Here is a 19,074-nt window from a genome sequence, read left to right as displayed (position 1 = left end):
TGATGATGATGATGATGATACTACCAACAGTTCCACTTACACAGATATAGTGTCTTAGAATTTCCTTTTAAAAAGGAATTCTCAGAAGCAGAGAAAAATGTGGTAACCGTTTTTAGGAATTAGGAGTAGTATGTTCTTAGTGGATCTAATTTGATTTTCCATATATTTGATCCTATGATATAGTTACAATCTTTCAGTTCTATAGGCATCTAATAAAAGACCCAAATAGCAATGGCAGTTTGTTATTTCTCAAAATATGAGTAAATTGAAATAGGACCACTCTTAATTTGGGCTCCTACAATTTAAAACTCTAACTAATTTATGTCTTCTTAACTTCTGTCAAACTGACTGCAAGTTGCCACTACACAAAGTATAAGATTATAAGTATTAAAAATTTGTATTTTGAAAACATGCTCCAATATTGATCTTTATCCCAATGAATTATAAACAATAAGACAGCCCTGGGTTTTTACTTCGCAGGGCTAGAAAGTGAGGTGAATATAAAAGAAAACTATATGAATGCTTGACCAAAACTCAATGAGTTTGATTATTACATTAAAGTGTTAGTGACGAAAGCAAGCTTCTCAATACTGCATTAGATAAGAGTCTATAAAATGGCTGGTAGAAGCCCTTCTCACTCAGTTCCAGGAAAAGTTGGGGCCAATTGGCCTGAGAGAATTACTGTAGATAGCATGCCTCTTATACATTACGACTCTTATCATGCGTCACCCTTGGGAGAACTTAGAAAGGAGTCATGGAAATTGCTTTCTTCCAGGCTTCATTTTCAAGCCCTGGGTTTCTCGGCTGTTTCCTAGAAGTGGCCCATTTCCAACGTTTCCCTCCTGGGGCCACCTGTCCTGTGGTTTGGTTCCCTAGCCTGATGTAGGGCTCTCTGATTTACATTATTTTCAGCTGTGGACCCCTTGGGATATCCTGGGGACTCACAGAGTGTCATATGGACCCCAGGTAAGAGGCATTGCTCTAGAGGAAGCTTGGCTGAAAGGGCTGACTTAGCAATATAAGTATAGATCCTTTTTGATCCTTTAAGATATTCCACTTACATCCAGACCATAAATATCAAATAAGTTAATATCTTATCAGCACATAAATACATTACTTTAGCTATAATAAATTTATTTTTAAAAATTGCGGGTTACTTAATTTTAATTCCAGTGTTCAAAAATAAAGTCCTTCTTAAGACTAGGTATTTTTTGGGGCTGGAGAGATAGCACAGCAGGTAGGGCGTTTGCCTTGCACGCGGTCGACCGGGGTTCAAATCCCAGCATCCCATATGGTCCCCTGAGCACAGCCAGGGGTAATTCCTGAGTGCAGAGCCAGAAGTAATCCCTGTGCATCGCCAGGTGTGACCCAAAAAGCCAAAAAAAAAAAAAAGAAAAAAAAAGACTAGGTATTTTAACTTGCTAGATTAAAGTGTTTGTGGGTGCTACGAGGAAGAAATTTGTGATCTTTGAATATATATACATATATATATATATGTATATATATTTGGTGGGGACACCCACATCTGACCAGGATCAAACCATGTAGTATGCAAGGCAAATACCTTAAACCTGCTTTACCTCTCCAGCTCCAGAAATATAACATTTTTGCCCCACATATGAATGAACAATGGTAACGAAAAAAGAAATTAAATTTCTATTTGATGTAACTGTGAAAATGTATGTAAGAGGCAATATCATACAATGCATAATTATAATTATATAGAATCAAATACCATTTACTTCATATAAAGGAAAAAGGTTAAGTTTTCCTGGTATTCCAAAATTATCTGTCTGTTCTGTCAAATAATCATTGGGCTAGGGTCAGGGAGTAAACAAAGTGGTTGGACCCCTGGCATAAATAGCTTCCAAACATTCCTGGGTGCGTTTATGGTAGCTGCAGAATACAGGGAGGGGGTGACAGGGGAGGAGGGGAGGTGAACGAGTGGTCCCCAGTATCTCAGGATCCAAGCAACATAACGTCCTTGAGTCCTCACATTCTACCTTCTGGCCTTGTTTGATGAGAATAGGAATCACTGAGAGGGGCCCCAGGTATCCTGAGCACTGCTGGGAGGCCCACCAAACAAAATTAAGAGCAGACACATACACAAACAAGCTTCAACTGCTATCAACTGAGCCAGGGTTTCCTGCATTTGGGTAGACAATGAGAAAGAGAATAATCTCAAAGTGGTTCAATTTCCATTGTCTTAAAAACTAATCTCGAAAGATATGAAAACCTTCTTCATTATCAAAGCTAACTGTTTAAATCCACATTGTATTTGATTTTGTTACTGCAATTAATACTTAAACTACTTTTCTTTTGTAAGTGTGCTCTGGCATCATTTCTGAGATACAATATTTTTAGACTCTTCACTCTCACCAAGTTTTTTTCAAGGGCCTATGTTGCTGTTGCATAGGGTTCCAGCCACATCCTACGGCTACCTTTTCACTCTTCCTGTGGAATTTAGTGTGGGAGACAATAGTCACCCTCAGAGTTCTAATGATCATCTTTTATTCCTAAACCTACAACTTGAGCCCTGGCTTACCACCCATTTGCACTTTAAACTTCTATAATTAAACATTCTGGACACCCCAAAAGTAACATGTTCAGCCTTTTCCTTTCAACATGTGCCTTCCACAGCATGTTAACGACACTAACATAAAGTCTGTGCTGCTCAGTTTTAGGAGAAGAGACAATGACGGACACTATAATACTTAGGGCCTGGGAAGATAGGGAATCTTGACGAGGTCTCGCTCTATGAAAGTTTAAGGGGGTATCTGGAAGAGCATGCCACCAGAGAAACAGCCTAGAAATTAATGTTAACTAAAAAAGAAAAACACTGACATTCAAGTAGTAGCACACCAGATTGGATGGAATGTAACACAGAAGTCAACCAATGTCAACTCACAGAAACAAAAACATTAACAAAAAAGCTTAACCTTCAACGGATTAGTAAACCTGCAGACAAAGACTTAATGTTCCAATGGGGAGATACAACAATTTTTACAAATTTTCTTCTACAGAAATACTTTTTGATAATCCCATTAGCCATGTACTGGTAACAAGCTGGTGATATAAATTATTGAGAGCCAGCTATAGGGACAGGCTTGAAGGCTGGTTAGGAAAACGAAGACAATGGTGAAGGGAAGGTGACATTGGTGGTAGGATTGGTGTTGGAATACTAAACGTCTAATATATCAACATGAATAACTTTGTAAACCATGGTGCTTAAATAAAGTGGGGAAAAAGATTCAGCAGGATTAAAGAATTAGGAGCTTACCTATGCAATCTCCATTTGCATCCTGTTTATAACCCATATTGCATTCACATCTGTAGCTAGAAACAGTAGGTATGCAGCGTCCATTTAAACAGAGATTAGCATGGTGCTTACAGATATCAATGGTCTGGTTTAGAATAGCTATGAAAATATAAAGCACAAGTGATAGTTCATCATGTCAGAACACATTACACTTCACAGAGCATATTTTTTTAAAAAAAGTATATAGCAAGGCTTATAAAGTTCACATTACTCTAATTTTATTAGATTAATAAAATTTTGTTCTACATTTATTTGGATTGAGAATACAAAAAAATTCTTTGACACAATGAATTTGCATTTGTTAAGTTCATGACTGGAAACTTTGACCATAGTGATGTCTTTTTAAAATTTCAGGAATGTTCTACTGTACATTTATGTGGTTTCCATTTCTATTTCTATAATCGTACCGAATACTGAGTGAGAGTAAATAGGAAATATGCCAAAAAGAATAAACGCAACACTGTGGGACATCATTAAATATTATTAGCAAGAGCACTTCTTTCAAATAGAATAAACTTAAATGTCAAGAGCACCAATGCCCACTCTGGCCTGAGGCCCACAGTTCTTGATTTCTTAAGTTATTCAACAAAAAAGGGCAAGGAAAAGAAAGATATTTCACTATAATATTTAGATAGGCACAGAGCAAGATTTATTCAGTTTATCTTAGTTGAGAAATAGCTCTGGAAAATAATTCAAGGGCTGTACGAACAGGGAAGTTGCTCAATGCCAAATGAACCAGTATGAAAGCAACAGTGAATTTTCTAACTGTGAGGTGAGGGAAGGGGAGTGGGGGAGAGAGAGGAGGGGAGGGGAGGGGAAGGAGAATGATGGTCTCACATCTCTATTTTCAACTCATTCTCTCCTCCAACTTAAAAAATTTATCCAGGAGAAAAATACTTCCCTGAGAATTTTGCATCACTGCATCCTTTTAAATTCTGCAATTGGTTTTACACACACACACACACACACACACACACACACACACACACACATACGCAAACTTCTTTGACAGTTACATAATATAAATATTATTTAAGGCAAAAAACCAAAGAGTCTAAGCATAAACTGAATACTCACTCAATCCAGTGATGATGGGCCCCTGTCCCCCGGCACCCACACCAGCTCCCCCGACACCAGGAGAAAACCCGTTGCCTCCAGGTATGGGGATGAAGCCCGTTCCTCCGGGGCCATAGCCGTTGCCATTCGCACTTGGGGCAAATCCATTTCCTCCAGGTCTGGAACCCGCACTCCCTGGAATTCCTCCTATTGGAAGTCCATCCATGCAAAGTCTGCGATATTCCTCTAGAAGGAAAGAACATTCTATTCAACATGAAGGGAAGTGTCTCTACATCATAAAAGCAATTTGTACACCATAATGACCATTTCAGTTGACCGGGTTATTATCTGGATAAGTGTTTTACACTAATAGTATCAGGGAAAGGCATAGGTGCTTTAGAAAAAAGTCAAACTTAAATGCCACATTTTAACTGTGTTGTTATAAAGGCAAAAAAATCATCTATAGGTGAATTTTTATTTTTTTTGCATGTTAGAGCAACTCATAAAATTCCAGATGTAAGTGTGAGTTCAAGAAATTTACTTAAATGGAAGAAAATTAAAGCTTGAAGTGTCTCATTCTGCATATTTGGCCTTACTTGAATCCTGACTCAGTGTTCCACTCAACACACTTTCCTCCCTTTTCTCCTCTTTAAGAGATAAATCAGGTTTCAGATTATTTTTTATAATGTGGATTTAAATCATATATAGATGGTATTTAATATGTTTTAAATCTGTTCCTTTATTTTTCCAAGTATAAAAGATGAGAGAAGAAACAAGAATATAACTATTGCTTTTATTTCTTTAATTAATTCCCAATTAGGGCACTATAGTAGAGGAGGCTGATGTTATTTAACCCAAGTAGGCGTTTCAGTATTGGTACTATGCTAATCATTATATAATTATAAATAGAACAAAGAAACTTCCCCTCCAAATTATATATTATGGATTAACTCTGCTTTTTAAAGACATTACAGCACTCATTTTGGGCATTTTTTTGGATGAGAAATTTAGAAAAAAATGCATCTTAATTTTTCTCCATTAACTACAGACATATATAAATCTTTAGAAGCTAATTACAAAAGTTTTCATAATTTTAAGCAAGTTTAATTTTTCATATTTATGATTTAACTTAAAAATAAATGAAACATTAATCTACATTCAAATAATAACATTAATTATGTTTATTACTCATATTATTTTAAAAGGGAAACTACTTTTTACTCATTCTAAAATAATTTACCAATAAAGCCTCAGTTACATGGTAAATTCAATAAGTACTTTCCAACCCTATGTCCTAAAATTTCAAATTAAAAGAGAAGAAATAATTTCAAAGACTGGGGTACTATGTACTGAGCATTCTCCTAAAACAAATGATAAATTCAGGCAAATGATTGTTTCACAATGATAACCAATCCTTAGCATATAAACTCAGGAGGTTTTTAGGCAGAATTATATTGAACTTACATATATACTTATATATACATATGCTTACGTATATACATACACACAGATATATTTGTACCAAGACAAGTTGAAATCAGTTTTCAGAAAATTTTCGGATATTAAAAAGCCAGAAATAAAAAATGTTCCCCCTACACAAAAGGCCACCTTACAAAAACACCCCTGCTTTATTGAGATTTTATTGAGATAGTAAGAGAATACGAAAAAAAAAAAAGTTTGATGTTAAGGAGACCAGCAAAGTAGAGTGTGTGGTTACTCATTTCCCGAGACTGTCTGTCCCAAGAAGACTAGTAGTCAGCTCTCACCAGAACCTCGGACGGGGCAAGCCTCCGGGATGCTTCCCACGCCCCAGCAGCGGCCAGGTTCACAGCAGCACTGCATTTTCGTCATTCTGCCCGGGAGCTCTTGTGCACAGCGACCATTTACCAGGCCTGAGAAGCAGGTGCCTGTTCTCTGATCTGAACATGGGATGAAATAAAAAAAAATTAGCGTTACCTTAGCTGTTGACATTGTTTTGTTCATATTTAAAAAATAAGAGGCCAAAGGATGTGAATTGTTTGACTTACTCTCTATTTTATTTATGCATTTTCTCAATACCTCTTAATTTCTATTACATCTCCTTGTTCTTTTCCTTTTTTTTTCTTTTGAACTGAATCTCCACCGAACATCACGCCATGCCATATTCGGGGATACAAAAATTGAGAAAGGCAGAGCAGTTAGGAAGCCGAGTCTAGAGAGCTGAAGCTTGAAGGAAAGCAACAATCCCATCCAGGGCTACTGATTACCAACAAGATTTTATGGCTCATGCAGGTGCTACTTTAGAAAGACAGATAGGAAGCAGCTCCTTGGACAAAGTGACCGTTGAGGCATAAATCAATTGAGACTGAAACACACTGAGGTTCCACACCACTCAGCTACCTGCAGGAAGAGTCCTAAGAACGAGAAAGGGATCTATCTGCCATCCGTAAAAAGCAAGGTGCCAAAGTGACGAAAGGAGAGCACATAAAAGGGAGGAAGAGTGTGGCTAGAGACTTGAGAAAAGGCAGGATCACATGCATATCTGTAGACCAACAGGAGGGAAGAAGTTTGGAAATCTATTTGGAATGTTATGAGAACAGTTGGAAGGCTTTAATGACCGAAAAGACAAGAGTTGAAATCTTTGGAAAGATCTCTTTGGCTGCTGCCTCTATTCAAAGAGCAAGAAAAAAGAAGATATGAAGGATGCCCAGGTGAGAGATGGTCTCCCTGAGGAGGGCGGTCACAGGGAGGGTGAGCAGAGGTCCAATGACAGGGATATGCTTTAGAATACTTCATTTTTTTGGGTTAGTGTATTTTTAAAATTTTATTGATTCACCATGAGAAATAGTCACAAACTTTTATGTCTGAGTTACAATCAAACAATTATCAAACACCCATCCCTCCACCAGTGCACATTTCCCACCACCAATATCCCCAGTATCCCGCCCTTTGCCACCCTCTCCCTTGTCTTCATGGCAGACAATATTCCCCATACTGTCTCTCTACTTTGGGGCATTATGGCTTGCAACACAGACACTGACAGGTCATCATGTTTGGTCTATTATCTAGTTTCAGCATGCATCTCCCATCACAGCTGATATTTTTAAAGTATTTCCATTTGTGTTGATATACATCAAGATAATTTTTTGTATTAGGAACAGACTTTATCCTTTCAATAATTTACAGATTAGACAGTGGAGAATCTATTATCTAAATGTTGAAGAAAGTAATTATGAATTATGTGCAGATTCATTTCCTTTAAACTCAAAAGATTATCCTTGTATTATATGAGTAATTAAAAGAAAATTGATGTGTTGTCACATGACACATTATCATATAAATGGGAATCCTGGTGAACAACATAGTGTAATACATAGAATTGGTTTATAACTATGTATTTTGGAAACATATATAATTATATAAACAAATTTTACTTCATTTTTTTAAAAATCAGGGGAAAAGGAATGAAGAACGTGAGTGAGAATTACCAGTTAGTCCAAAATAGGTTTTAAATTTATTAATCTGTTCTCTTTGAGATTTTGTGAAGGTGAAGGTTTAAGAAGCAGAGAACTCCTCAGAAATAGGCATCTGGAGCACCTGGGGGCTTGAGAGATGTTCAACCACATGGACGTTGTAAAAAATATAAACACGTGCGCCTGCAGAAGGGGGTGATGTGTGCGTTGTGTTCATGGGCTCTGAGGGTGGCTCTTTCTCTCTCTTCCCTGCCCTCTTTCTCTTTATCTCTCTCCCCTCACATCCGGTGCTTTAGAGCCACTGTGTATGGACCAGATCGGGATGGCTCCTCCTTGTGCTCTGCTTCTGTGTGTACCTCTGTGCTCTCTTCTGTCTGTCTCTTTATCTCTGTCTCTGTAATCTCTCCAATAGTCCTTCTGAACTCTCTCTGTCTCTACCATCTCTCCTGTAGTCTCTTCCAATCTCTCTTCTTCTGATCTCTCTCTATGGAGCCCTTATGCTTCAGTCTCTGTAGCCCCACTCGCTCTCACTTCTGACTCACGGGAGTATGTACTCACAGGAGTGTGTATTCACGGGAGTATGTACTTTTTTGTTACCCACTAAATTGGCCAATTTTCTTCAAGACTGGGGATGAAGAGTACAAACGGTACTATGTAAACACTCCCATGTGTACACACTCCCGTGTGTACTCACAGGAGTGTGTACTCACAGTTGGGTTTGATCATGGGAGTGTGTAGTCACGGGAGTGTTTGCTCACAGGAATGTGCACTCATGGGAGTAGTCACGGGAGTGTTTACTCACAGGAATGTGCACTCATGGGAGTGTGTGCTCAGGGGTGTGTGCACTCACGGGAGCATGCGCTCAGGGGTGTGTGCACTCACATGAGCATGCGCTCATGGGAGCGTACGCTCACGGGAGTGTGCATTCAGGAGTGTGCACTTACGCGACTGGAGTGTACGCTCATGAGATTGTGCACTCACGGGAGTGCTTGCTCACAGGAGTGTGCACTCACAGGAGTGCACAGGAGTGTGCGCTCACGGGAGTGTGTGCTCATGGGAGTGTTTACTCACGGGAGTGTGCACTCATGGGAGTGTTTACTCACAGGAGTGTGTACTCACGAGAGTGCTTGCTCACGGGAGTGTGTGCTCACGGGAATGTCTACTTAAAGGAGTGTCTACTCATGGGAGTGCTTGCTCACGTGAGTGTGTGCTCATGGGAGTATGTGATCATGGGAGTGATTGCTCATTCGAGTGTGTGCTCACGGGAGTGTCTACTCACGGGAGTGCTTGCTCACGGGAGTGTGTGCTCACGGGAGTGTCTACTCACGGGAGTGCTTGCTCACATGAGTGTGTGCTCATGGGAGTGTCTACTCACAGGAGTGTCTACTCACGGGAGTGCTTGCTCAGGTGAGTGTGCACTTACGGGAGTGTGTACTCATGGGAGTGCTTGCTCACCCGAGTGTACACTCATGGAAGTGTGCACTCACAGGAGTGTGCACTCACAGGAGTGTGTATTCACGAGTGTGTGTACTCACGGGAGTGCTCACTCATGTGAGTGTACACTCACGGAAGCGTGCACTTACGGGAGTGTACACTCATGGTACTGTACACTCACGGGAGTGTGCACTCACAGCAGTGTACACTCATGGGAGCGTGCACTCACAGGAGTTTGCACTCACACAAGTGTACCTTCCGTGAGTGCACGCTCATGTGCACATTCAAGGGAGTGTTTTTTTCCCAATTTTTTATTTTTAAATTTTTATTACTGAATCACCATGAGGTACAGGCACAAACTTATGAACCTTTATGTTTGCATCTAATTTACATCCCTCCACCAGTGCCCACTTCCCTCCACCAATGTTCCCAGCATCCCTCCCACCACCCCACCCTGCCTCTGGGCAGGGCATTCCCTTTTGTTCTCTCTCCTATTGGATGTTGTAGTTTGCAATAGAGGCATTGACTGGCCATCATGTTCTTCCACAATCTACTTTTGGTACGCAGCTTTCAACCCAAGTGGGTCCTCCCAACATCCTCTATTTGGTGTCCCCTTCTCTATCTCTGCTGCCAGGAGGTCTGCTCCACAGCTTGGCAACTGGCCTTACATGCTGGGGGAGAAGGCAGTAGAATACTTCTAAAGCACAGCCAATGGGAGCTTGCTTGAATATGAGGTATGAACAGGGAAACAATATTCTTGGAAAGTTCCTAAATTTCTTACTTATACTCTTCAGTCAGGGGCACAAGGGGAAAAATTCGGACTAGAGGAGATGGTACAGGATTAGTTTCAAAATGTGTTACATGTGAGACGTTGAACATATTAGATATTGGAATCCAGGAGAATAGTCAAGTTGGTACAGACCTGTGACTTACTAGTATATATATGGTGCTCCAAGTCAGGGAACTGGATAAGACATATTTAAGAACTAAGGGAAATTAATTATGCCAAGTAGTGGTGAGGCAAAAATGACAGAAGTAAGGAACCTAGACGTAATCGCTGGGCTAGCAAAGCTGCAATGTTAAGGAGTTTATGCATTATCTCCCAGGACTGGGGACAGAGCAGTGACAAGATAATATAACAGTGACATTGGGTTAGAGAATGTGCTGAAATGGCAAGTAAAGGCTAGAAGATGTTACAAAACTACATCACTGTATCACTGTATCACTGTCATCCCGTTGTTCATTCTTTTGCTCGAGTGGGCGTCAGTAATGTCTCCATTCATCCCTGTCGCATGCTAGTGTAGCCCGATGGGGTATTCAGGGTTCTTTCAGGATCAGGACTACATATAATACAAAATTTCACAGGGAGAGAATAATAATAGTAACAATAGCACATGTAAACTCTGCGGGTTTAATCACTCAAATTTCCTTTATTGCAATAATGGAAAAATGAGTCTAGTTTACCACATACTATTCAAATTTTATTATGGATGTTTTGAAAGATAAATCGTCTATGACTTCAATAAGAAAGGTATACCATAAATATTAGAATAATCCCAGCAACAATGTAGATAAAATTATTCACTGTCACTGTCACTGTCATCCTGTTGCTCATCGATTTGTTTGAGTGGGCACAGTAACGTCTCTCATTATGAGACTTATTGTTACTGTCTTTGGCTTATCCAATAAGCCAGGGGTAGCTTGCCAGGCTCTGCCGTGCAGGCTAGATACTCTCGGTAGCTTGCAGGGCTCTCTGAGAGGGGAGGAGGAATCTAACACAGGTCAGCCTCGTGAAAGGTGAACATCCTACCATGGTGCTATCGCTCCAGCCCAGATAAAATTATTAATTTAAAATAATTCTATTAATAGATAAAGGCTAAATTTTTTGCACCAGATAAAGATTTTAATATATTTTCTTAAATAGTCCATGGTACAACTCAGACTGCCTCTAAGGTAGCCTGAAAAAATGGATTGTTTTTTAGGAACTCCATGTAAGAATCAGAATATCCCCTTCTAAAAGAAACCCAGTATGTTTATGAGCAAAGTAGTGAATTTGATGCATGCCTACATATCGAAAGGCACTTTACATATTTTAAAAACTTCAGAAGTTGGATTTGGTAAAGATGTCACTGGATTTAACTCTGTAGGTAGGTTCTTCACTTTTAAAGAATGACTCAGGGAAATAATTCTTGGAATATTCATTCCAGAAACCCATCATGTCATATTCTTCAGAATTATTCCATCGCTATGCTCAAGTACAGGATGTCAAGTTAGACAATAAGGTCCTAACCTCTTAATAATCACTGTGATCAAACACACTCAGAGCTACACAGCAGGCTGAACTGATTTAATTCTTCAGTGCTTCTGCAAAGAGGAGGCTGTAACATAAAGTTTGAAAGAAACATGGCCAGAGGTAGGAGACCTAGCATTACATCAGCTTAATTTTTGCAACTCTAAGTATTTTTTTTCCCTGGTAGGACAGTGTTGCTGGGAAAGCGACATAAAACAATATATGTTTTGTTTTCAGCTGAATGGTGGACTAACTACTCTGCATACTTTCAAGGCTCTAAGGCATCTTAGATGTCTTTAAAAAAAAATCCTAGAAAATTACATAACTCAGCTGGCATGAAATAAAGGATAAAACAGGCCTCAAAAAGGAGTGGAGCAGGAATAGGAAGCAAAGGCCCAGCTTTAGGACTTCTGTAGAACTCTGGAGATTAAAATTCAACTTTAATAGTTTGACAGAGTTCAGAGCTAAAGATACAAGAAGCCCAGAATCTCCCCCCAGTACAAAACCTAGCAGGTGGGGCTCCCAGAGCAAGAGTCTGGCATAAGGGTCCTGTGCAAGAGGGCAGCAATGGACCCACTTCTACCCTGTATCTATTGGCTGCTGATGGGGTGTAGGGGTGGGGGTGGGACTTTTTCTAACAATCAGTAACCACAAGTCCTCTCCCCACTACACAGAGCTTTGATGTTCTTAATTCAACTGTGGGTGGGAAGTTGTCTGATAAAGTTCAAAGGAAAAGTATAATATAAAGAGCTTCTCCAGTAGAGATTATAAAGATCTTCTCAGATATAGATAGCCCAGGAACTGGTAAAAGTCAACATAATGAAGGATTTATTATTGACACAGGTGTAAAGAATTCTCAAGATAAAGTTCTAAGAGAAAGGAGTAGCGAACAGTGAAGTAAATAAATGTGTAATACAGAAAGATACAAGACTCAGTGAACAAAAGCTAGCTGAACAAACATCAGATTTTAGAGACTGGTCACCCTAGCCCTGATAATTATAGTAATTAACTGATTTAGTAAGTGTTAAAAACTAGATAATATTCAATATATTTTAGGTAATTAAGATCTTAGAATGTGAACAGGGGGAAATAGCCAATAAGTCAACAAGGAACAGATTTAAAATATTTCAAAACTTCCATAAAATTAATGATTTTTTTTTTTTTTTTTTTTTGCTTTTTGGGTCACACCCGGTGATGCACAGTGGTTACTCCTGGCTCTGCACTCAGGAATCATCCCTGGCGGTGCTCAGGGGACCATATGGGATGCTGGGAATCGAACCCGGGTAGGCCTCGGGCAAGGCAAATCCCTACCCGCTGTGAAAATTAATGATCTTAATGAAAATAAACTTAAATGCTGAGTGATTATATTAACTGCTTTGCATACAAAGGCAAAAAGAACTGCTTAGCTGAAAGATGTATCTGAATAAAATATATTCAGATTAATTTGGAGAAGCAAAGAGATGAACAATGTTAAAAAGAGGTTTAAAATGTGGACATGGAAGTGAGAAGGTGGGTCAAGAAATAGTACAGAAAACAAGGCACATGCCTTGCATGCAGCAAACCCCAGTTTGAATCCATGGCGCCACTGAGCACTGCCAGAAGTGATCCCTGAGCACAGATCCGGATGTAGCCCTGAATATTACAGGGTGTGGCCCCCCAAACCAAAACCAAAACAAACAAGGGTAAAAAGACAATGTACATCCAATCAGAGAACCAGAAAGAGGCCGTCAGCAGACACTATTCAACTGCTATGAACTCGAAAATTTCTAATGTTGTTAATAAACCCTCAAGTATATGAAAAGAAGGCTAATATAACAGAGTAGAAGGAGAAAAGCAGTAAAATACACCAATGTGAAACTGCAGATCAACAACGAAAAAGTGAAACCCTTTAAAACTGCTAGAAAGAAAAGGCAGATTATCTGGTAAGAAATGATACTTAAACCAATCACTGACTTCTTGATTGCATCAATGGATATGGGACATTACATTCCATATCTTAGGGCAAAATAGATGCCAAACTCACACTTTTCTCTGAGCTTTCCTACCAGAGGGAAAATTAAGGTCATTTTCAGAAACATAAAAACTAAATTTTGATTTAAAGATTTGGCTAAAGGAGATGTTTTAGAAGACATGTTTCAAATAAGAAGCAAATGATTCAAAATGGAAGTAACTATGAAGAAAAATACTGCTCCATGGGTCAATTTATACAAGCATCAAAATATCATGCAGTAATAATATATCATTGGGAGGAAAGAATAATAATTAAGTATAAATATTTAAAAGTTGGGATGGGAAGGGGTCAGAGTTACAATTCAGTGAGTAGGACACTTGCCTTGCACATGGCAGGCCCAGGTTTGATCCTCCACTTCACCTACCCCCCTGAGCACTGCCAGAAGTGATGCTTGACTGCAGAGCCAGGAATACAATATGAGCACTGCTGCACGGTGTGGCCCAAATCACCCCACCCCCAAAATAAATAAAAGTTGGAAGGGGGAGATCAAAGAGTAATCATTCTAGTAGCTTTTCATTATTTACGTGGGTGAAATACATAATGATTTTAAAGTTTAAGTTACATGTGTATCTTAAATAAACTAGCATAGCATATCTAAAACACAAGAAATAAAGTATATCTTCAAAATAACAGAGGAAAAAGAATGAATTGTGAAGAGGAGATAAACTGGAATAAATTCAAAAGAAATAGGGGCTGGAGAGATAGCACAGCGTGTAGGGCGTTTGCCTTGCACGCGGCCGACCCGGGTTCAAATCCCAGCATCCCATATGGTCCCCTGAGCACGGCCAGGGGTGATTCCTGAGTGCATACCCAGGAGTAACCCCTGTGCATCGCCAGGTGTGACCCAAAAAGCAAAAAAAAAAAAAAAATTCAAAAGAAATGAAGACAGGTAAAAGTAAAATACAAAAACAAGATCAAGAGCAAGCATAAAGAAAACAGAAATGAAGACACGCATATATTGCTGTAATAAATGCAAATGAACCTAAATCTCAATTTACAAGACAAACACTATTAGGTTGTCACTGTCACTGTCATCCCATTGCTTATCGATTTGTTTGAAAATAGAAAGAAAAGTTAACTTTTAACATTTAAAACGTGAGACATAAGAAAGACTGAAAGAAAAATATGTAACTGGCATGAATTTCAATCTTCCAATCCCACGTAAAAATGTGATAGAAAATAATATGAGATAAAGTAGATCAAGAATATCTTGAAATTGTCCAAGAAGAAAAAAAATTTTTAATTTGTGTTTGACAAAAGGTGCAGTTCACCAGGGAATTATACCTTTAACTGGTCATCACGTAATAGCATAGCAGCCAAAATATATAAAACATGAATTTTGCTTGTTGAAGAAACAGAAATTGCCATCAAAGAAGAAAAACTAAAGAAATGATACAGTAAGTGAAAAAGAAGACACTATTCAATTAGGAAAATTTAAAGAATATATTTGAACAGAACAGCATGATTGACGTTATCTATTTAAGAACTGGAGAAGCATCTTTTTCAAGCCCACATGGAGGACTTTGGAAGTAATTACACATCTTAACAATGCATGGGTCAAATGCATCATCACAGTGGGAAAAAGGTAATTAGTAGAGATAGTGTTAATCCTGTTAGAATTCTACAGAATCTCAGACTGCTGAGAAACTGCAAAGATATTAAGAGGTTCACAGATCTCTCTTTACAGTGATCAGTGAAATACAGGTGGAAAAATACCTCACCAGGAAGGCATTAGTGTGAGTTTCATTTAGAGAGATTATATTGTGACTAACAAAATACACTTTCATTTAAAATTATTACTAATTACCCTGCAGAGTTTTCACTGAATCTTTCTATTTTTCAAAGAGATTGGTTTACCACTATGAGTGAATTTGAAAACAATTTTGATGTCAAAAAGGGTCTAATATCTCAATATTTTAAAAAAATATCCTCTATTTAACAATTTGGACCCTTAGTTAATCCTGTACTACATATTAAGAGAAATGATGTGATTAGTAAAAGGGTAGATGGGCAAAAAAGGGAACAGGAAAATAAATCATATTTCACAAATTCTACAATTAGTCTCTTCTAGTAATATGGAGGCAAGCAATCAAATTCTCTTTATTTAAAAAAAAAATACAAGGATGAGATATGAAGTAGTATGGTGTTTCCTCAAAATAGATTTCAGAGCAAGTCAGTAACTAGGAATTAGGCTCTTTCCCAGAACTATATGCATCTGAAATTATGTGGCTCTTAGAAAGTAGTGTGTTGAAAATATACCATATGAAAGAATATCTGGAGTTTAAAAAATGAACCAATTAACAGCTGTCCAGACACACCATCCTTGAAGTTGGGAATTATTAAGCCAGATACAGATGAAGCCTATTTATTACACCATAAAGACAAATCCATTTAATCCATGGCACATATTTAACTGTAGGAGTGAGGTAAAAAATAATGAAACAAGCCTATTTCTCTAATAACCTTCTATCACATCCACAACATTCCCAGAACAAGGTTTATATGAAGTCTTATTTAAAGCCATGCCGAGAAAGAGGAAGCAATTCATCTTTTGTGATTAAAATATAAATCTATCTTGAAACAAAATAATGGTACTCTTATCAGAGTTTATTTCATGTCTTGACATTTAGTCTAAACTTGATTTAAGGGAACTAACAATTATATACTATGATGAAAACTTGGTAAAAGTCAGGGTCATACTTTGAAATGAATGTCTCTGGCTAAATAAGCTTAGCTCATTAAAAAGAAAAAAATGGAGAGAAAAAAGGTTTAGCTAGAGCACAACATGAGGTTAACTCCAGGCAGAATACAGTAAATGCTGGAATAATAGTTGTCATTGTTTCAGGCTGCATCCTGATACTGAAAGTCTGCACTCTACTTTGGATGGTCTGGCGCCAACCTAGGCTCCCCTTGATTAACACTGCAGATTTTTGTTATTCCTACAATACTTTCATGCTTTTATTCTACAAGAGCAAGCAGTACGGGGAACAATGAAAGAGAGAGAATGAAGATGGCTCTGAGGTTTACTTCCTATAAAGCAGTAAGATGTTACTTCCTATTTAGCCATCTTTTTCCAGGACATCCTTTCTCCTTTAAAATTGGTGGAGGGATGGGCTCTCGAACATGGCATGAGGGAAAAACAAGCACGAAAATATGTGAATCTGTAATTGTACCCTCACTGTGACTCACTAATTAATAAATAAATTTTTAAAAATAAAAAGAAAATTAAAAAAATAAAATTGGTAATCTTTCTCCAACAGAGCCCTTCATATGATTCTGAAGTCAACACCAGTCAGCTTTCATCCTTCTCTTCTCCCTCTTCTGGATAGACATTTTTAGGAGTTCTGGGTTACCCGGGAAGGGTTCTGTTGCAAGTGCCCTTGTGAATATTAATCAACACCTGCTTTGGGAGAAAGTGCAGATGAATGATTGCATATCTGAAGATCAACAGAGAGTACAGGTAGGAAAACTTTCTTAATTTCTCTTTTTCTTTGAGGGTGGGATCGGGGAGAACGGAACCACATCCAATGATGCTCAGGGCTTACTTCTGGCTCTGCACAGGGATCACTGATCACTCCTCCTGAGGATGCTTGGGCAAGTGGGGGACATAAGAAGTGCTGGAAGCCAACAGGGGATCGCTATGTGCAAAGCAAATGCCTTCCCACTCCTATAGCATCTCTCTAGCCCTTCCTCATTCCTCTTAAACTTATTTCTCCTCATTTCGTTTGCCTCTATCTCACTATTTAGCTCTGATAGCCCTCATTATCCTTTTGATAAACCTGAAACTCCTTAGCATGGCAGATAAGAATGTGGGCAGCAGTATGTTAGTCTCAATCTCTTTTTTCATTTTATTTCCAAATATTTTTTTACTCAGCTTTCTTTCCCAGATAAGCTCTTCTCACCATCTCTGGCAACCCCCCTGGCATGCTCCGAAGCTAAAGGTTTATGGTTTGCTCTACATTTCTTCTGTAGCTGCCCCATTTTCAAAATCGACATCAATGCTTATTTCCTCAAAAGCTATTAACTGATAGCAAGTATAGCCTAAAAACTATTTGGCAATTGACCACCCAATGTCTTCAAATTTGTCTTGTGTTAATTTTTTTTTCCACATTACATTTCAAGACCCATGACTGCTCTAGGGCAATATTTAGTTCTAATACTTCTGTAAACGTCAGAAAATGCACAGGATGTGCATTGTGGTGATCTCTTGTTACTGTTAGAAATTTATTAATGGGTATTCCTCCTTTTCAGATTTGGTATGCTGCTCATAGGAACTTTCTATCTCTTTTGTTTAGGGCCCCTGCTGGATCTATGTGTACAATAACAAGAGGCATATATTCTTACAAACAGAATTTGTTCACTTGCAGCTTCACTGCTGGCTTCTAGTCATTCTTGCTGCCTATATTACAGTGTGAAAATAAGTTATCAGTAATGGCATGTGAATTATAATTACACTTATCCCAAAATGACACAAGAAAGTCTTACAATTAAAAATTATGGCAAGAAGGCTGGACAGAGAGCTCAAAGAGTGGGTAGGTATCCTGTATCCAGTGTGGTCTGGTTGGTCTGGGTACCCAAACAGTAAGTTCCCACAACCAGGTCAAGTATCATCAGGAGAGTTTGCAGGGTCCTAAGCATCACTGCACCTTTAAAGAAACTATTCTAAGAAAATTATTCTTAGATATCTTTTAAACACTTTGAAACTGACATGTGAACCAAGAACTAATTTTGTTTTAAAAAAGATTTTTTTCTATATATTAAACATTCTTCCATGAAATGCACTAACAAAATTAAATGAGATTGACTCCTATGTTTCACATATGACAAAAAGGGAAACTGATCCTACTTTACAATTACAACACCCAGCTAAGCTCTCCTGCCACATCAAATTGTTTCCTACACTTAAAAGGACAATTCATTGCTGCTTTATAAAATGTGGCAGAGACTCATAATATTGTCTTTAACTAGAGCAAGGAATCAGGGCATTATCCATTATATGTCACTCTCAGAATAAAGCTGTAGATAACTATGCAGTTTCACTGTCAGAAAAAAAAACTGGGGTTCATCCAACTCATTACTGTTAACATTTATGTGGTTACCAAATAAACGATATGGAAATATCCATGCCTCAGGTAATTCAATCATAAATAAATTTAATCTAGAAAAATACAACTCGGATTTTTAAAAATCAAAGTCAGAGATCTCTAACACATTAAAATGTTAGATTTATTTTTTTCTCATATAGGGAAAACACATATTCCAAATGAAACAGAATTATTCAAACACTGTGTAAGTTGCTTACTTAATTTAACATTGGCTTTATAGAGTATCATTATTCCCCCTCTTCCCTTAGAAACTCATCTGATCCGGGGTCAGGATGTGGACACTTGCAAGGAGGACCCTGAATCTTAAGACACTGTGCCTCTGGATCTCTCCTCAGTACCCCAGACCAAATGTTATCAGGAGGCCAATAATGCAGGGCAGTTATGAACCAATATGCAGTTTCGATACT

At 38.3% G+C, this 19,074-nt stretch overlaps 1 protein-coding gene across 1 annotated transcript in view; it reads right to left on the bottom strand.

The window, feature by feature from the left end:
- The window catches only part of FBN2 (fibrillin 2), a 276,352-nt gene that overhangs the window by 126,409 nt on the left and 130,869 nt on the right, over positions 1-19,074 (bottom strand). Inside the window, exons 9-11 of the mRNA XM_004609828.2 lie at positions 6,142-6,294; positions 4,397-4,621; positions 3,281-3,418 (exon numbers count right to left, since the gene is read on the bottom strand). Of these exons, the coding sequence (XP_004609885.2) occupies positions 3,281-3,418; positions 4,397-4,621; positions 6,142-6,294 (516 nt within the window). The remainder of the gene's footprint in view (positions 1-3,280; positions 3,419-4,396; positions 4,622-6,141; positions 6,295-19,074) is intronic.

The sequence above is a fragment of the Sorex araneus genome, chromosome 6, assembly GCF_027595985.1.
Source record: "Sorex araneus isolate mSorAra2 chromosome 6, mSorAra2.pri, whole genome shotgun sequence".
In the NCBI taxonomy this organism is placed as follows: Eukaryota; Metazoa; Chordata; class Mammalia; order Eulipotyphla; family Soricidae; genus Sorex; species Sorex araneus.
This window is presented reverse-complemented; position numbering and strand designations above follow the sequence as displayed.